The sequence below is a fragment of the Oenanthe melanoleuca genome, chromosome 5, assembly GCF_029582105.1.
Source record: "Oenanthe melanoleuca isolate GR-GAL-2019-014 chromosome 5, OMel1.0, whole genome shotgun sequence".
Lineage (NCBI taxonomy): Eukaryota > Metazoa > Chordata > Aves > Passeriformes > Muscicapidae > Oenanthe > Oenanthe melanoleuca.
Genome location: NC_079339.1, coordinates 5,505,909 through 5,524,659, shown reverse-complemented (window position 1 = coordinate 5,524,659; position 18,751 = coordinate 5,505,909). Strand labels below are relative to the sequence as shown.

General features: G+C 38.6%; 1 protein-coding gene across 2 annotated transcripts in view; it reads left to right on the top strand.

The window, feature by feature from the left end:
- Window positions 1–18,751, top strand: part of NELL1 (neural EGFL like 1) — a 282,345-nt gene that overhangs the window by 120,728 nt on the left and 142,866 nt on the right. For both annotated transcript variants that reach the window (XM_056493636.1, XM_056493635.1), the window contains exon 13: window positions 16,015–16,140. In XM_056493636.1, the coding sequence (XP_056349611.1) occupies window positions 16,015–16,140 (126 nt within the window). The remainder of the gene's footprint in view (window positions 1–16,014; window positions 16,141–18,751) is intronic.

Below are 18,751 nucleotides of genomic sequence, written 5' to 3'. Positions count from 1 at the left end.
AATAACACAGTTCATCAGATGTTTTAATACGTGATGCTATAACATGTTAATTTTCTGACATAGAACCCAATACAGATTTTAGCATATGGATAATATACACTGGATAAGCTCTTGGTATTTATTAGCCAAGTCTTACGAACTGCCTGGGACTGAATGAAGTTGGATGCTTTTGAATTTTTGTCTGCCTTGTGTTAGTGCCTGTCTTTTGATACTGATTCCTGATTAAACTGCAGTACAGGATAGTTATACACCTGTGCTTAGGATGCTCAGACAGAGACTTCAGGGGTTTAAAGTGCTAAAGGATGCCGTTATTTAAGATGAACATGGCATGCTCAGGGAACATAGCCCCTTCTGGATCTGCATGTGGGAACTAGGAATTGTTTTAATATATTTTGAATTTTTATATACTGTTATGTGCATGAATACCAGTTTTTGAAACAGTATGGATGCCAAATATTTGGGTTTTTATCAGCTGAAAATCTGGCGTGCAGGTATTCTAGTGCACCTCATGAGCTGGGTCTTGTCCTTAAGCCAAGGAAATGATGATGTGTCTTCCTTTTATTTCAAGTAATAGCTCATTAATGGGGGATGTATCAAAATACAAGAATCTAGTACCTGTTGGAAAACATCAAGAAAATTTGAATAACCTAGAATCAATGCCCATTGTATGCTATGTAATTGCATTTATAATAAATTCATATCCATCTTTTTTTGTTTGAGAAGTCTTTATGGCCCTACATAGACCTAAAAGGTCATTCAATGACAGTGATTTCACTACTCCTGTATAGTTTTTTTCCTTCATGCTTTCTCTAAAACAGTTTTAACAGTTCCGGGCTAGTTTTACAAGGTCAGAGCAACATATGATTTTACCCTTCCATAATCTTTGTGATGATTCAGAAGCAGAATTCAGAGCATGTGACACATCAGGTTAGAAAATGTAAAATTAATAAATAGAAAGCTATTCAGAAAGCACTCTAAAAATGATGAACAGCTTGTAGAAACTGATTTAAGAGGCAAGAATATGAGATTAGATAAGTAGAGGTTGGTTGAATGCATGGACTGAACATGTCTTCAAATCTGTGTATAATCAGTCAGAGAGGAGCTTTTTGTGCATTCAGGGTTGTGGTCTAGACAAAAGAGGTATTTTAGGGCTGTCAAGATAAAAAGAAGGAAGAACCACAGAACAAAGTTGTTGAGATTTGTGAAAAACTGAAAGGTAAATAGAAACTCATGGTTAAAGAGAAAATACATATATACACATATTCGGCTTTCTGGTCAGTCTATTGTATCAATAGATTATTTCACTTCTTTGTTATTTGGGTTTGTGAGAGCACTACAGGAGGATGGGAAACTGTTCTTTATTGGAAGAAGGTGGATGACTTCTTAAAAAAGTCTTTTAAAATCTTGAATATCAACGCTTTGTGAGAAAGCAGCATGTGCTCTGTGAGCAAGGCTTGTTATTGTGCAATACTTACCCTTCCATGACATAATACCCAGAAACAGGAATGCAATCTAGATAGAAGTCACCCATTTCCTTTGATTTCATAGAACGTCAAGTGAATTGACTCAAAAAAGTTGTTGGTTGTGTTAAATGATGGGCTTATGACTCAAAAGGTTTCAGTACTTCACTCACCTTGATGAAAGACAATGCCTAATTAATTAAAATTGCACCTGTCAGCTGTTAAAATGACAGTTACTAGCACAATTCTTAAGGGCTTAAGTGGGGTGGAAACTTGAAAAATCTTGATTTGCCTTACCATAATAAATATGTCTCTGATTCTTCATTCTTTAGTACATAATACATAACAAACATGGTGATAAAATTGCTTACATTATTTTTTTGCATGCTAAAGGAAATAAAATTCTTAGTGCACAATAAGTAAATTAAGTGGGTTGACCTTGCCTACCTGCTAGATGACTGCCAAACTGCTTTATTGCTCCCTTCCTCAACAATACAGGAGAGAAAATATAACAAAAGGCTCATGAGTCAAGATAAGGACAGGGAGATATCACTAAGCAATTAACTCCATAGGCAAAACAGACTAGACTTGAGGAAATAAATTTAATTTACTGCCAATCAAATCAGAGTAGGTTAATAAAAAATAAGAACCAATTTAAATCTCCCCATCCCCCTCCTTCCCAGTGTGAACTTTGCTCCTGATTCTTCTACCTCCTTGCCCCAAGCAATCAAGGAGGATGTGGAATAAGGAGTTATGGTCGGTTTATAATGCCTTGTTTCTGCTGTTCTTTCCACCTCACACTCCCCCCCTTCTCCAGCATGGGCCCTTTCTGCAGGAGAAAGTCCTTTGTGAACTGTTCCAGTGTGGGTCCTTCCAGTTCCTTGTGAGCTGCTTCAGTGTGGGTCCCTCCTGTGGGGTCACGAGTCCTGCCACCAGTGTGGGCTTGTTTCCATGGGGCGACAGGTCCCAGCAGGATCCTGCTCCACTCTTGTCCTTGAGATCACAGCTTCCTTCAGGGTATATCCCCATGTTCTGATATGAGTCTTCTCCATTGTCTGCAGGGGCACAGCTGCCTCACCCTGGGCTGCACCACAGGCTGCAGGGGTATGGGAGTCCAGAGTATTCCTCTGGCTTCCCTGGAAGGTTTAAGACCCCCCTGGCAGGGTCCCCAAAGACCCTCGAATGAGACCCAGGTGTCTCGGGCTGGATTTAGCTGCTTGGAACAATTTACCCACATTGAGAGAAGAAATGCAAGCTGCAAAAATAAAGTGTAAATTAGACTGTTAGGATGTAGAATAAGTAGATTTCTAGAATGTTTATATTAAGGGACACATGGCCAAGATAGAGAATATGGGGGTGTGGATACCTCTTCCTCCTTCTTCTCCGTGTCATCCATGCTGAGTGACACGCTGGCACTTTCAGATTGGATGGGGACAAAGCTGGACAGTTTAACAAAGTTGTATTGTATTGGGGGTCATTTGTAAATACCTAGTATGTAATTTAGACTATAAAAGATAAGTCCTGCCTCTGCCAGGCAGATTCTGCCATGGACGTCTGGCGAGCAGACTGCTGTTCGCTGGACAAAGCATTCCTGAGATAAGGAAGAATAAACAACCATGAAAACCTCTAAGAACAGCCTCCTGCAGTCTCTCATCGGCGGGCATCGGAAAGAGCTGGGTTCCAGACCACCTGCATGTCCATCTAAGGTGATCTCAAGTCTAAGGGGACACCTCAGGATGTGACACAGGGGAATCTCAGCTCTAGCACCTGAAGCAGCTCCTGCCCCTCCTTCTGCCCTGACCTCAGTGTCTGCAGAGTTGTTTCTTGCATGTTCTCAATCCTTTCTCCCAGCTGTTCTTGTGCAAGGCTTTTTACCCTTTCTTAAATACACTCTCATGCTGGTGTTGGTGATGGGCTTCTCTTTGGTCTGATGGGTCTGTCCTGGAGATGGCTGGCCTTGGCTCCATTGAACATGGGGCAGCTTCTGGCATCTTGCCACAGAACCCACCCCCTGTGTCCAAAACCTTGCCATGCAAACTCAATACAGTAAAATGAGAGTTTCTTTTCTCTAGAAAGTCATGCGGTACACGTGACAATGGCATAAATTCTGAAATTCTCTTTCTATACTTTCTCAGTAGAAGGAGCTGTTCTAACTATTTGATTTGAGAAGGATGATCACCTTTGGATTGTGATACAAGGGTTTTGACTGTTGTGGAAGTGTTATGTTTTGTGGTTTTCTCCTTCCAGTTTTACAATCATCTCAGTCTTTTGTTACAGCCCATCAGCAGGAGCATTAGCCTGCCTATGTTATTCTCTAACGTGAATGTGTATGTTAACATCGAGACCCTTACTTCCCTCTTAAGCTCAGTTTCAGCTCTTCTTTTCCCAAACATTAAGGAAATGTCTTTTTTTTGTAAGCATTGTTACTCTCAACCTTTTAGAGGTGCTCCCTTTGCTTTCCATCAAAGGGCAGACATTATAAGGAAGGAAATTCAGGCAGGGGCTTCTCTCTTCACTTCTGTTTACAGCAGTCCTAGAAGTGCTGTTATTCCTCTTGTGGGTAAAGTGGAGGTTTTCATGGTCACTACCTTTCTAGAGGTGATTTTTTTTTGCTGCTGCTGTGTAGGAAAGCAAAGGATACTCTGGATAGGGACACATGCAGAGAGAACAGATTAGTGGAACAGTGTACCTTAACTTACTAAAGTAAGAAGTGTGAATTACTTTTTTTAACATGTTTTTGTCTGGGATTCAAGCTTCATGTAGTAATCTGCAGCAACCGGGTGAGTTGGAGGACCAAGTCCCACCAGTGCCTGCTGACTCTCTTTGGTACATGGCAGCTACAAATTAGTATTTCCCATTTTTTGCTGGTATAGGCATGTTGATTAGAATTGACAGGAGATTTGTATTCTGAGACAAAAATGCGAACATTGGTGCAGGAAAAATCTCAGAGACTCTTCAAAGTAGGGTCTTTATTTTGTAATCTCATTAATTCTGTGTGGAGTAGGTTTGCTTTGACAATTTTCACTTCATGTTTTTCAAAGTCTCTAGCAGTGGGAGTGTGTTTTCATAGAGTCCTGTCTGGCTCTACTCTGTGGGTGACCTCATGCTGTGTGCCACAATATGGCAAGGTTACATTGCTGTTAATAAAAAGTGAACAATAGCTTGAAATATATGTGGAGAGAGGCAAAAGCATTGGAAACCCTTGGGATGAAGAGTATTTTGCATTGATTTTTGGTATTGACTTTCTATCCACAGCTTGTCTAGTTCTGCTGTGTTTATTTTATTTCATCATTTATTTACAACTAATGTAGAATGACCAATGAAATCAGGCCAGAATTTGCTTATTAGTCAAGATGGTGAAAATGCATTAGATATCTATAGAAGTTTCCATCTTTATATTGATAATGGAATCTCACACGGTTTTCATAATGGTTCTCTGCAGAGACAAAGTACATGAAGGTCTCATCAACAGCAATTTAAGAGTTACTATTTTGCTATTAAATAAAGTTTAATCTAGCTTAAAAATTTGAGTCAGAACACAGCAATTGGAGTCAATAATGCTCATTCAACCCTCCTTTCTTTCTCTTCATTCAGGGTGAGATCTTTGTTGATTCACCTCCCTCTGCAGTGTACAAAAAGTACACAAACACACACAGACTATTCAGTAGGTTGGTCCAAAGCCCATTTCTGAACTTTCAACAATTAATTATTAATTTCTGAGCTTTCTGCTAACTTTCACAAGGTTTACTTTAACCTATGTTAAAGTATGTCTTTGCCACTGCCCTGCTGCGCAATCCTGCATTTTACAGAGACTTTGACTGGATTTTGGAAGAACTGGTAAAAGCCAGCCATGGCCATGCTGGAATTGGGTCTTATTGCTGATAACATGCTCTGAAATTTATGTAAGGATACTGGTGATAAATTAGTAATTCACTATCACAAATAGTTTTTTAGATTATATATGTAGATATATATATATATATATATATATCCATAGTGAAATAATGCTGCCTCTGTTCCCAATCTCTACTCCAAAAGGTGTGCTGTGTACTACAAATTGAAATCCTGCTTCTGGAAAGCTCAGGAAGCTTGTTTGCAGTAGGACTCTTGGCCTAAGGGCACTTACCCATTCCAGGTCTCCCATTAAAACATGGAGCAAGCTATACACTCCCTCACAGTTAGCTTTCATGGCTGGGAAGACTAGGTCTGCACCTCTCTGCTCCATCCTTTCTTTGTGCTCTGACCACTTGTCTTGGTGCAACTCAAGGGAATTTGTGAATGTATTCCTCAGTAGCTGACACTGATAAAAGAAATGTATGTAAAACATACATTGTAAAATTCTCTATGATGATGGGCTGTGTAGTAATTTAGATGAAGAGTTGCTAGAAATGAAATATTAAGGACGTGAGTGTTCCAGTTTCTTCTTTTTTTAACTGAAGCTAAACGTGTGATTATGTTATCAAAGGGGAAAACATTAAATCACCAGTTTAGTTTCATAGCCAAAAGCAAAGCAATTAAAATAAAATTTAGATTAAGTGTTGAGGCAGGACTTTAGGTTGCAGGTAAAGAATATTTTTATGACCAGCTGTTGGATTCTCCCCCCACCCCCTCTTACTGTTTGTCTTAATAATTTCACCTCAGGTTATGCCTAAGGAATGCAGTTCTGTTGCAATCTCCAAACCAGAAATGCCTCTTTTAGTAACTAGTGCTATAAATCACACCTGATTATCATATTTGCTTGGATGAGAGATGTATCTTGCACTTTTCAGTTATGTCAATTAAGATTGTGTTTATAGGGAAAAATATTCATAATATCTAAAATTAGGTGTTTTTATTCTGCTGATGTTTCATTGTTTATTTTTACATTATAGATGAAATTAAATTTAAAAAGGCACAAACAATAAGACTAGATTGCATAGCAAGGATGTGGAACACAAAAATGTGTTTAGCGTGGCTCTGAGGGATACTCGGAAAGGAACTGTTTTGCTATGATCCATAATTTCCTTATCTGAATATGATATTTGTCTTTGATCCTCTGTGGAACCCGATTAACAGGGAATAATCTGAACCCATGAAAATAAAACCAGTAAATCCTCTATCATGTGGAACCACCTGTTTTGAATTATGTGGCAATGGAGAGGCATTGCTGCCAACTGTATATGTATAGTATGTATATTGTATAGGAGACAAACTGGGATAGAGTACTGGATGACACGAGATATTTAGTATAATTACTCTTAGTATAATGGCACGAAGAAAGAATTGCTCATTTTCATATAGTAATCCATTGTTCAACCCCACCATTAGCAAAATCAGAGGGTATTGAAAAGGTAAGGTATGAGGTGAATGAAAATGGATAGAGTTATTTCTTTGCATTGCACTGTTTGGGTAATACAGGTAAATAGAAGATCAGTGAAAAACAGCATTTCCCTCTCCTCTTCCCTTCCACCCTCCTTCTTTGTAAGCATCCACTGGTATCTCTCAGAGTGTTTGGAAAGATTAAAAAATAACAATAAATAGGGAGATGAATCTGTTACAGAAGTCTTGCATTCCTTTTTGGGTAGCAGAATTTACTTCATCAGTGCTTGCAGTGATCCAGGAGTTTCTTTCATAAGTGAAATCAAAGCCAAAGCAAGCTTGGCTTTGGGAGTACATTTATGTACCAAAGTAGGAGCAGTCACTCTAGGGAACAGAGCTATTTTCCTGAGAATGAAGTGATTATTTTGCTTTGTTTTCTAATGTGCAGTAATATATTTGTGAGCAGTAGCAGCATAACCTTTTATTTGTAGTAGACTTTGTAATGGTAACTCTTACAGCTAAGCATGAAGTAGTTAGATTTAGAATGAATTCTTGTGCATTAAGAGCCTTTGAAGAAGAAAAATGGGTGAAAGAGTGGTACTAAGGGAGGGTACTACTAAGGGAGAGTAGTCCAGTTAGATTTATTATAAATAACTCTTCCCAGTTCTTTCCTTGTAGTAATTTGGTGAGGTTTCTATCCTGGGTTCTAGCCAGGGGAAAGTATTAAGTTCCTCTGTTTCCCCGGGGAGAAAATTGTGCTGCTCTGATGAGCACCACTTCTGTAAGGGAATGGGCTTCACAGATATTTCCATATTTGTTGGTCTGTATGGATTTGTAAGGGAACATGTTTAGATCAGACCCTTGTCATTGCTCTGGGTTTCAACAAGGGATAATGGAGAACAGTGTCAAAGTGCTGATTCCAAACCTCAAAGCTTGCAGTTGCATGGAGATGTGCTGTGCTGGCAGACTCTGACAAGGTAGCTCACAATTTACTGTTTGGCTTATCATACCATCTTTGGTGGAAAGAATTTGTCTCACATATGCCTTGTGATAAGCATTTCTTCCTCACTATCTTCTCCTCAACAGCTAGGAGATTCCCAAAACATCTACTGCTTTCTGGAAAAACATAAACCATACCTGATGGAGGAGAGGAAAAGCCAGTGGTTGTTTATGTCTTCTGTACTGTTTAATGTCTGTTGCACTGCCAAACATGATTACTGTGGTGAATTTAAGCAATATTTTAATTTGGTTACATGACATTATATCTATGCAAGCATTTCTTATATCTACAGGGATGAACCTTAGGAGCACCAACATTTTACTTATCACATCTGTAAAAATGTTTATTTATTCGTAAATTAACCCTTGGAGAAAACTTAAAGAGAACTCTTCTGAAAAAGATAACATGTAAAAGTATGATTATTTACTAACTTTGAAAACGTATGGCTGATGGATGAAAGCATTTATAATGTGAAATATTGAACACAATATCTTTTATAAAAATAATAAAAATAACAGCAAATTTTGAGGTGTTTTAAGGATAAAATTTATATGAAAAAACAAGCTAACATCATTCCATAATGATGATGATTCCATAACTTATAAATACGTAGGTTTATTTCTAATTCCATATTTTTGTAAGAGAAGCTTTCAAAATGCATTATATTTGAATGGCATTCTTTTTCTGAGCTTCTCTCTTAGCTTTCACTGCTTCAGAGTCCTTGGCTATATTGCCAGAACTGCTGCTCTGACAGTGGATAGAGAGAGCACAGATCTCTGCTGGTATATTATGTAATGCTATTCTCGGGGGGTACAGAAATCTCTCTGTAACCCCTGAAGTCTCCTGTGTATGACTTGAAAAAGAGTGAATAGCTTCTCCTGTTCTAGGCTTGTTCCTGCAAAGTTCTGACACCCAACTCCTGTAGGGCCAGCACCAGTTTATATGGGATTACCTCCATTTTAATTTAAATGGTCTGATTGTAATCAGCAGAAGTTGCACAGAGTCACAGAATGATTTGAGTTGGAAGGGTTCTTAAAGGGCACCTATTTCCAGCCCCTCTGCCATGGGAAAGGACACCTTCCACTAGAACACTTCCAGGAATGGGGCACCATGGCTCCTCTGGGCATACTGCTCTTGCCTACACATGAAAGAATTTCTTCCCAACGTCTAGTCTAAACCCACCCTCTGTCAGTTTGAAGCCTCAGAATGAAGCAGTTTCTCAATATTTCTCCCAGGCTACTTGTCATTACATTTTGCTCTTTTCAGAGCACATAATACAGCTCAAGAGGCAGCAGTCATCATCATAATCTTTTTTTTTCTCTCCTTTCTAAAGGACACCAGATTGTTTCCATGATATACAAAAGTCTTACTTCAAGTACCTGCTGGTATTCCTGAGTATATTAAAATACGTGGGTGTGTCAAAGAACCTCTCTGCCATAATGTCCATGAGAGGATGTAATGAATATTCCTCAGAATCTATGAATCCCTTACAGCAGAGTGTCCTCAAAGGTATTGAGGTGCTTTGATGGAGTCCAAGGGGCCAGGGAGGAGCTGGAGAGCAGGGAAGGTGGAACTGACTTGGGTAAAAGTCCTAAATCCTACTAGCCAGGCAGACTCCCTAAATGAGAAATGGCTTGCTTGTTACATGGCCTCTCATAAGCCACTGAGGGGAGGAGCAAATTCAGCAGCATCTTTAAAGAAAAATTCTTACACTCACTCAGGCACACTCCTTAGTAGCCTGTTCTGTTGCTGTGCATTCTAAATAGAAATATCAGTATAATTTCAAAGAATAATTAGAAGGAAAAAATTAAAAGGCTTGAGTAATCCCAGATAAAGCCATCTTTTTAAACTTCAGTTAGTTCTAAACATCATAGCAGCTGCTACAGCAGTACAAGCAGAATTTTGACTTGTTTTTCCTAGTTGCTTTGGCATGTTGGAGAAAATGACTGAGCTGCTGCTGTTAGCCAAAATCTGTTTCCCCAAATGTTTCATTCTGTTTCCTGTGATTATTTTTAATCTGCATTCTCTTAAGCTACATTATCATATGTGAATTCAGGCTGCATATTTAAAAAAGTAACTTATTTGCAGCTGTCAGAGATACCTTATCAATAAGTTATCAACCACCCCGAAGAGCTATAGCTGCAAACATTTAAAAAAAAGTAACAAGCCTGTGAACATTTTCTATTAATGTATTTATCAAATGAATGCATTTACGGTTAAGAAAACAGTTCCTTTCTGTTAAAAATAACAATACGTTACTTACGTTTTCTTTAATGTTAACACATTTTGAGCTGATTAAAATGATTTTATAGGAAAACTTCAATTTAAAGAAAATGTTTTTATCCTAAGAGATCTCAAGGTTCTTTGGGACCATCCCACCAAGCCAGTGCACATAATTTGCCACTGTAATGATGGAAAGCAGAAAGGAGAGTGGAACTGCAAATGTTCAGTTTTCCTTAGAGAGAAGCAGAATTTAGCAGCATAATAAAAGGAAAAACTTGTTGCTGAGAGGGACACTTGATAGTCTGAACAACAAGATTTAAAGAGCTGAGTGCTGCCTTTCAAGGTAGGATTGTGTTGTTTTGAGGAGTGATGACCAAAAGAGACTATAGATGAAATTCTCTGACTCCAGAGACTCAGGGAATTGGTCAGATCACTGGAGATTCAGGCTATGGAAATAAATTATTTTTTTAAATTTTCATTTTTTTCAGCAAAAAAACATAACCTAAAGTAAAGAGACTAATGACTTGAGTATTATTGTAAGCAATAACAAGGATAGAGTAGGGGATTGTATTGTACCTAGGCAATATTTTAGCATCCAAGGCTTCATTAGGATGGATTTTAGGAAACAGCCACGTTCCTGGGCAGTTAACTACTGTAGCTGAGAAAAAGGTAGCAAAATGTTGTGATCTCTTTTTGAGAATAATCAATTGCTTCCTTGAGTGTGAATGGTGAAAGTATATAAGCTTAATACTATTGGAATAAAGACCAGGAAGGTATCTTCACTTGAATTTTTACTTTTATCCTTCTCAGGAATGCTACGATTGTTTGGGGCTGGTCTCCACTGGAAAGTATGACTGTTCAAGTGTGATTTGCATGTGAATGTGTGCTTCAAAATATCTATTTGTTTAGTTGTTTAACCTGATAGTTGTACAGTTTCCATCCCTAGAGGGGCAGTTAAATAGACAGAAAGCAGATTTGAAATATTGATACTCTTGTCCTGATCACAAAGTGGGTATATCAATGTAAAGCACTTTTACACTGTGCCCAGAGGAAGAGGCTGCACTATTTTAATGATGCTCTAAAAGTCAAGGAGATAATACTTCCTGATATTATTATATTGATAGCTATTTTATTGACTTTGGATTCCCAGGTGATGCTACACCAGCCCTAATTTATGAAGGCATTTTTCACTAGTTAGTTACTTAATGACATTAGGGTAATATTTCTCAGCCTTGTTGAAACGGACTTTTTTCTTTGGCTTATCTGCTTGTTTTGGGTTCTTTCCCTGCCTCTGAACGGGCAGTAGCTCCATCCCCAAGACAGGGTTGTACTGCTGCCCTGCCCAGGAGGAGATGCATTGCTACCAAGGAAGCAGGTAAACAGTTGTTGGTAAAGTTTTAAGGCTACCCTAAACATTTGCTGCCAGTAATTAGTCTCTTCTTACTCAGGCAATTGAGGGAGGCTGAGCTGCTGCCAGCTCATGGGGAACAGCTGACTTCTGTGTCTAGTGCTTTATGATTCCCTGAGAGTTCTGGTGCACAATTTGAGAAACCAGGCCTGTGCTAAAGGTAAAAACCAGGTGTGGGGTATGTTACATGTATGAGAAAGAAGACAAGCAGTGGGAGGGTGAAAAGGAAAAATAGAAAGGCAAATGGAGCTGAAGTCAAGTGAACTTTACAGTGGAAAGGAAATAAGAATCAGGGAGAATTTGGAGAGCAAGTAAACATAATGAACAAGGAGCAGCTAAGTCAGCGGAGTGAAAATGGCATGTTTTCATTTTTGCATAAGCATGAGGTGGCCAGAATTTCAAGACCTGTCTCATGCTTCACTACTGCTGTGCTCTGCTGTTTTGGAAACTACATTGATACGATTCCATCAGCTTGTGAACATACTTTAACATTTGACATTACTTAAATAGTAACACTGTTTGATTTCACATTTTTAAAAATCCTGATTATGTAGACCAGGGTCTAATACAGTTCAAGTCAATGCATAGTACTGGCCTTAATAATAAAAGGGTAGAGGAATCCTTCCCCATATTAATAACCATGAATTAAACATCAGAGCTTTTGGCAAAGCTGGGATTCCCTACCCCCTCCTCCCCCTCCCCTCCAGTTTTTGACTTTCTGCCTTTCCTTTATTACAGAGTTCCCAAAAATTCTAATTTAGTTTGGTAAAGTATAGGCCCTAACCAGAAAGTGAGTAACTGGGAGATAACTGCAAATAAAGTAATTGATTCTGATAAAAATATATAATCTATTAGTGCTCTGAAACACTTCATAGTTTGTTTCATTTTGTTTTGGTTTGTATGTTACTGTCTTTCAGTAGTTAAACTGAAAGTGAAGCTCCAAACAACAGATGATGACACTACCAGTGTGTAAAGGGATTATTGTTAAGTGCATGGAAAGAGTGGTGTAGAATTCCAGAGGCAAAGTGCGCTTTGTTTCAAGATTGTTCCCTCGTGGTTATTACAGGACTAACAGCTTAGAAAACAGTAGGTCCCTTTCACCTTGGGTTGAATGGACAAAACTCCCATTATCATTAAGAGGTATTGTGCCTTCTTTATATCTGAAATTATTTTGGTTTGATGTGACTTATTGGAGAGGACAAACAGTAAAGAGATGCTCTAGTTGGGATCTAGTGTCTCGTTGTCATCTTTAAACATTACAGATATTTAGTAATAGGATTGTAAATTCGTCATGAAAAGAGTTAAGTGGTTTGGACAGTTTGTAAAGCACATTTGCATATGAGAAAACCTCTTTCCTTGGCCATGGGTTGAGCACCCTTTGTACTGTCTTGCCCTCGCGCCTCGTTTTGTTGGTTGGTTGGTTGGTGTAAGGTGATCGCCTGTCAGATCCTAAGCAGGCAGCTCCACTGAGATACTTTCCTTGTGTTTTATCCCAGTGTACTTATAGCACTGCTGAGTGCACTGGCACAACTACAGAAATGTATTATCTTTCATTATTGCTTATGAGTTCATATACACTGTTTATTGCAGTAAAGAGTAATGGTGATAGCTAATTAGCTATAGGGGGTGTGAATAATTCTATAAGGAGAGCTCTGCACTGATAATAAGCCCTGTTTCCCTGAGTGCTGAGGAGACACTTGAACCCAGTGGGGTACTAGTCCCTTCCCAGGCCAGCCCACCCTCTAACACACAAGTCCTTGCTGAAAACTGGAGCCCAAATGTCTCTGGTGTTGCAATGTGTGAGCTGATGCAGATGGAAGCTGGTGGGTGATATGTGTATGATAATTATGCTGTGTCAAGTCTCATTTTAAAGACCATAAGAATACCTTTTTAAAAGAAAAACAAACTTCTTCATCAGCCTAGAGAGAAGCATAAATCATGTATTTTTGTCACCTCAAAAGACCACTCGAAGATGAGCGTTAATATTTCAAATGTGACAAGCAATCCATACACATGAATCACAATTTGAGTTCCATTACAGCTGAGCTGATATATACCACTGTGTGCTTTATGAGTTTTACTCTAACCATGTTAAGTAAAAACCAAAGCTTTTTGTGATGAATACCTAACCTTTTACAAGTATTTGTAGCATTGTGGTCCAGAGCAACAGGTTTAGTGTTGCCCTACAGGCTTTAATAAGAAAATTCTGTCTCAATATTGCTTTCTGTAGAGAAAATGCGTGTATTGTGTAAAGGTAAAAGAAAAGGTAAAAGAAAATCTGAAATTCTGAAAGGTTTTATGGAAAATGTAACCCTTATAGATTGCAAAGACCGTCAAATAAATGAACAAAGTTTGAAGAGATGGATTTTTAAATTTCTTCTTCCTTTGTTAGGCCCAGGCTTTTTTTTCCTGGGCTCTGGAACTTCTGCAGCTACCCAGTGCCAGTTTTTCTCAATTCTTCTATTTATAGTCAAGTCATCATTTGAAGTCCTTAGTCTCCTTTTGAGATATTCTCTCATGGCAGTATTTTCATATAGGCAGTGAATTTTCTTTTTATCTCTGGATATTCTCATGTTTTTTGTTACAGAATCTGGGCCTTCCTTGCAATGAATCAAAGTTCAGATTCCTTCACCTTTGAGACTCTTAATCCTCTCACTTCCCCTTAGGGGAATAAAGAGAAATGTAGTGAGGGAGCTGGAGATGAAGGGTAGTGCATAAGGTTAATTTTCACGTGGATTGGTTGCTGTTTTGGCATTCTTGCTTTCTTTTCAGACATCTTTTCATTTCTTTTCCTTTTATGCTAGAAAATTATTAGATATGCAAGAGCAAAATTTCTCAAAGCTATGCTCCAAAAGCCTATTAAAAATAGTTTCCAAGCAGATCAGTGTGAACACACGTCAACACCTGAGTGTTTCCCAAGTGGCTCAAGTGCTCAGTGGTGTGATAACAAGACATGTGGGAGGATTTTTCCTGGTTTTTATCTTTCATATATTGATGCTCCTGACTTTTTAAAATTCATTTCATCAAGTGGCACTGCAACTGAAAGAATAGAAATGCAAGAACGAAATAGTTTAAGGTGTTTGCAGTGGTATACAAAGTATTTTGCCTCCAGGCCATCATTTCTAATTCATTCCAAGTTGGTAGCAGTCAGAAATCACTGCCAACTGACAGCTGTTTGCTGGCCAGCAGGAAGAGATTTAGCTGGTAGCTCCTGCTGGACAGATGTCTGCAATGTAGAAAGTGTGAGCGTAGCTGGCATGTGTTTCATTTTCAGAGCCTGGAAAATGGGGGTGTACTGCAACTGCAGCTGCTTCAGTTTAGGAAGGTTAAACAAGATACCTGACTTTAGGTAACCAAGAGCTCAGCATGTGAACAATTAAATTCTCCCTCCTCCCCCATTCTGGGGCTGAATGCTGATGTTTTGATGCCAATCACCTGCTATGTTTCCATAAGCACAGTGTGGAGGGAGAAGGTAAACTGTAGATGGCTGTGCAGAGGAATGTGATAGGAGGCTGTACTGTGGGGTGACCAACCCATTGGCACTCCTCAAGCTGAGGAGGTTCTTCAGCTGTGTTATGAATTGATACTTTCCAGAGTGTGAGCAATCAATAACAAAAAGAAAGTAAGAGGGGGGAAAAAATATCTCTGATTCATCTTTCTTTGTGTTGGACATATGTAACACTAGAATTAATATTTTGAAAACCACAAATTACTTTGTGTAAAATCTGTGCTGCTAAGCAGAAAATCTATCCTGCTGTGAAAAAAATATAAAGAAAATTCTTCAATGTAATGTCTGGTTTTATAAAAAGGGAAGGGGGAAGATTTTACAGTTTACAGTATCACAGAGATTTGCGATATTTAAACAGGCAAGTAGATTATAGGTTTGAGTCACTATTGTGAAAACAGTCCTGGATTTTGGATTTGCAGCAGCAGTAGAGATTGCTTAAGCAGAGACATGAGGTTAAGTTATTGCTACTCCTTAATCATGTTTTTTTTTGCTTTGATGTGATGCAAACTGTAAAATGGGCTTAGGTGACTGCTCTAGTCTTCTGCTTGTGCGACATGTGGAGGTGGCACAGAGCCCTGGCCAGTAACTTCTGCAGCAGAACTGTGTCTCCAGGGCCAGGGCATTGCCAGAGCACTTGGGTGAATCTAGTGGTGTGGAGAGCTCACTGTTCAGCTGGGCAGTGGAATCTGCTCCTGCACTGTCCTGGCAAAGGTTATGTGGCATATCTGATCAGCACTGCAACCATGTTGTATGGTTACTGTGCCTTTAAGAGTTAGGATTTTCAGTGTTGCGTACTTTAACACTATTTTGTGTTTAAAAACTGCATCAGTTTTTGGTTTTTAACATTGCAAAAAAAGACTCCCAAATATATGTGTTACTTTTCAAGACTTAAAAAAAGAAATGCTTCACGAAGAACAGTGTGAAGGACACATTGCTATGATACAGGAGTTTTAGCTCTATTTTAATTAATACTTTTTACTGAATTTGCCTTGTTTTTTAGTACTAGTGTTTTAAAAGATTGCTTTTGGAGTTGTAAATGGAATTTATGTTCTGTAATGTCATGTTATTAATTTCACCAAGTGTGACTGTAACTTCCCTGGGTGGTTCTTCCCTGCAGACATTGATGAGTGTGCTGCCAAGATGCACTATTGCCATGCCAACACTGTGTGTGTTAACCTGCCTGGCTCCTACCGCTGCGACTGTGTCACGGGATACGTCCGTGTGGATGACTTCTCCTGCACAGGTGAGCTCTCAGGTACAGCAGTAGCGCTGTCACATTCTGTCTCTTGCGTGTATTACCTGCTTCTGTCTAGTCTCAAATGCCACACAGCAGCTGGCCCTTTGCCAGGATAAAATTTAGGCACAATAAGGTAGATACAGGTGGCAGGAAGTGCCTTTCCCCTGTATGGGCCCTTTGGGAATAACTTGGAAGGTGCCTGTGGTGCACCCACTGAGGGCTCTTGCCAGCAAAGGCACAGTCCCTTTGTGCGGGACCTTCTGTGCCCGGTGCAGAGGCTGAGATCACATGTATTGTGAGAAGAAACATGACTTCATCAGCTGTGGTCTGAAATTGGTCAGTGGATTGAAACATGGGAAATTACTCAGGATGAGAAGCTTTCTGGTGAGAGCTGAGATAGATACACAGAAGGAAAAGTGAAATGTATAAGGTTCTTAAGTCCAGTTATTGTTAGGTGGTTTGGAAATTGTTGTTAATGCTGAGAATTAATGTCTCAAGAGCTGTGACATGTTGTTTAGAAAAGGCACCAAGTGGATAGCATTAGACAATTAATCTAGTTGGTTTTCTTAAAAATATCCATCTGCAAAATGAGCTCTAAAAATTTGTAGTGGAAAGTAGGTAGGGCCTCATTTCCCTTTAAGGGTTTTTAAGGGACCTTCTTTGGCAGTCTCAGAAAAACGTGAAAAGCTGCTGAACTTCTCATCCCAACTCTATCTAGCATGATAATATCTTTCAATGGCAACACTCCAGAAAGTCTGATTTTGGGATTGTTTTGGTGGTCCACCTGTCATGCAAAGGAGGAAAATATCAGGTAGATTTATTGAAATGGATATAAATCAGCTCGGTGTAATACTATGTTTAGAATGGTGTTGTGTGAGCTGTTTCTGAAGTGGAAAGATGGCACAGGAATATTCAATATGATAATGATTTCCAGCCTGGAATAACTACAATTGTAATGTGTATTATCCTTAGGGAAGGTCATAGTTAATGTTGACGTTCATGATGACAGCATGCCTTTTAGCTCACATGATATAATTTATAAAACTGTTGGAAAGTTCTGCCCACCCCTTGAGAGAGGCTGTTACTAAATAGCTGTCAGGAGGCTGATTTTTATTTTGCCCAAAGTGTCATTATTTCTGTTTTCAATTTTTCTTGATCTTTTACTATGTGACATGACAGATTCAGACCTGAAATTCTGTGCTGTGTGAGGTATCAACCTTCACAGTGACGGGGAGAATGGTTTTGATAGTCTGACTCTTTCTTTCCCATATATACTCTACTAATTTCCTAATGTGCCTTTCTTTCCAGCAAGGCACTGTCATTAGGCATGCAAAGGGTATAGAAAGCAAGGTATTTGTGATACACTGAGAAAGTGTGAAGTAACAAGACAAGTTGCTTGGCAGTAATGAGGGAACATTCACTTAAAGTGAATGCACAAAAAGAATCCAGAGCAGGTAAAAGAACAAATAATGGAATGAGAAAGGCAACTATTTCTTACAGGTTTATTGTCTTGTCACTGCATTTTTGATATTGTCATTAAAAAAAGCAGAGCAAGTGCATTACATAGATGAGGAGAAACTTGGTTCCTTGCCTGTTGTATCTAGAAATAAATGTTTGTTATAATATTAAATGTAGTTAAAATAAATACTGTGCAATAGAAGCGCTAATCCTGTCTTTGTATTTTGGATTATGCTTAAACAGAATTTTAGCAGTAATGGTAATGATTAAAAAAGAAAAAAATAATAAAGAAAAACAGGAAGCAAATACTTACTTAATCTCCCCTTATACTGACAGCAAATGTTTAGCAGGCACAATAGACTGTAGCTATTACTTAGGTCTTTAAAATTTTGTTACTTTTTATTCAAACCAAATAGATGAGACGTTTTCTTGTTACTGAACCACATATTTGGAATATGTGAATAAACTGAAAGCCTGAGATGGGTTGGTCTTGTGATTAAAATAGTGTTTGTATGAGACAAGGCTCTGATGGCTTCTGGATCAAGATGAAGTTTCAGATGTAAGTGCTTAAGGCACATACTTGCCATTGCATGTATTTTGTACACTGCTGACGCTAAAGCAGAATTTTCCATAGAGCAGGAGGTATAATGTTTTGGAAAGCCTGAGTCGGATTTATCCAGGTAGAAAGTCATTTGTAGTTGAGCAGAATCTTTGTGTTGCTGGGCAGCCATGTGCTTGATGGCTGATCCCCCAGCTTTGGTAGCTTTCAAAAGGTGGAAAGTATGTGGAAGGTGTAAATGTATATGTGGAAGGTGTAAATCAGAAACAATTTTTAAGCTGAATGAAATGTTTCAATTTAATATTGAGCGAGTTTTATCTTTATAAAAGGAAATGGAGTGACTGCTGAAGTGCTATGTCAATTTGAATAGAGCAAAATAAAATTAATTTGAATATTGCTGAATTTTAGATATGCTGCTTCCAGTGTTTTCTTTAAATCACTGGATCTTAATGAAATTAAACTAATTTGTACAGAATTGACATTGCTGAAAGATTTTTTTTCTAAAACAATTTTTTGGATAATAGTTTTCAACTGTGAAGTAGGAATTTCTGTGGTTATTGATCAATAAGAAGCTGCTGCATTAGAAGATGTGCTGATTGC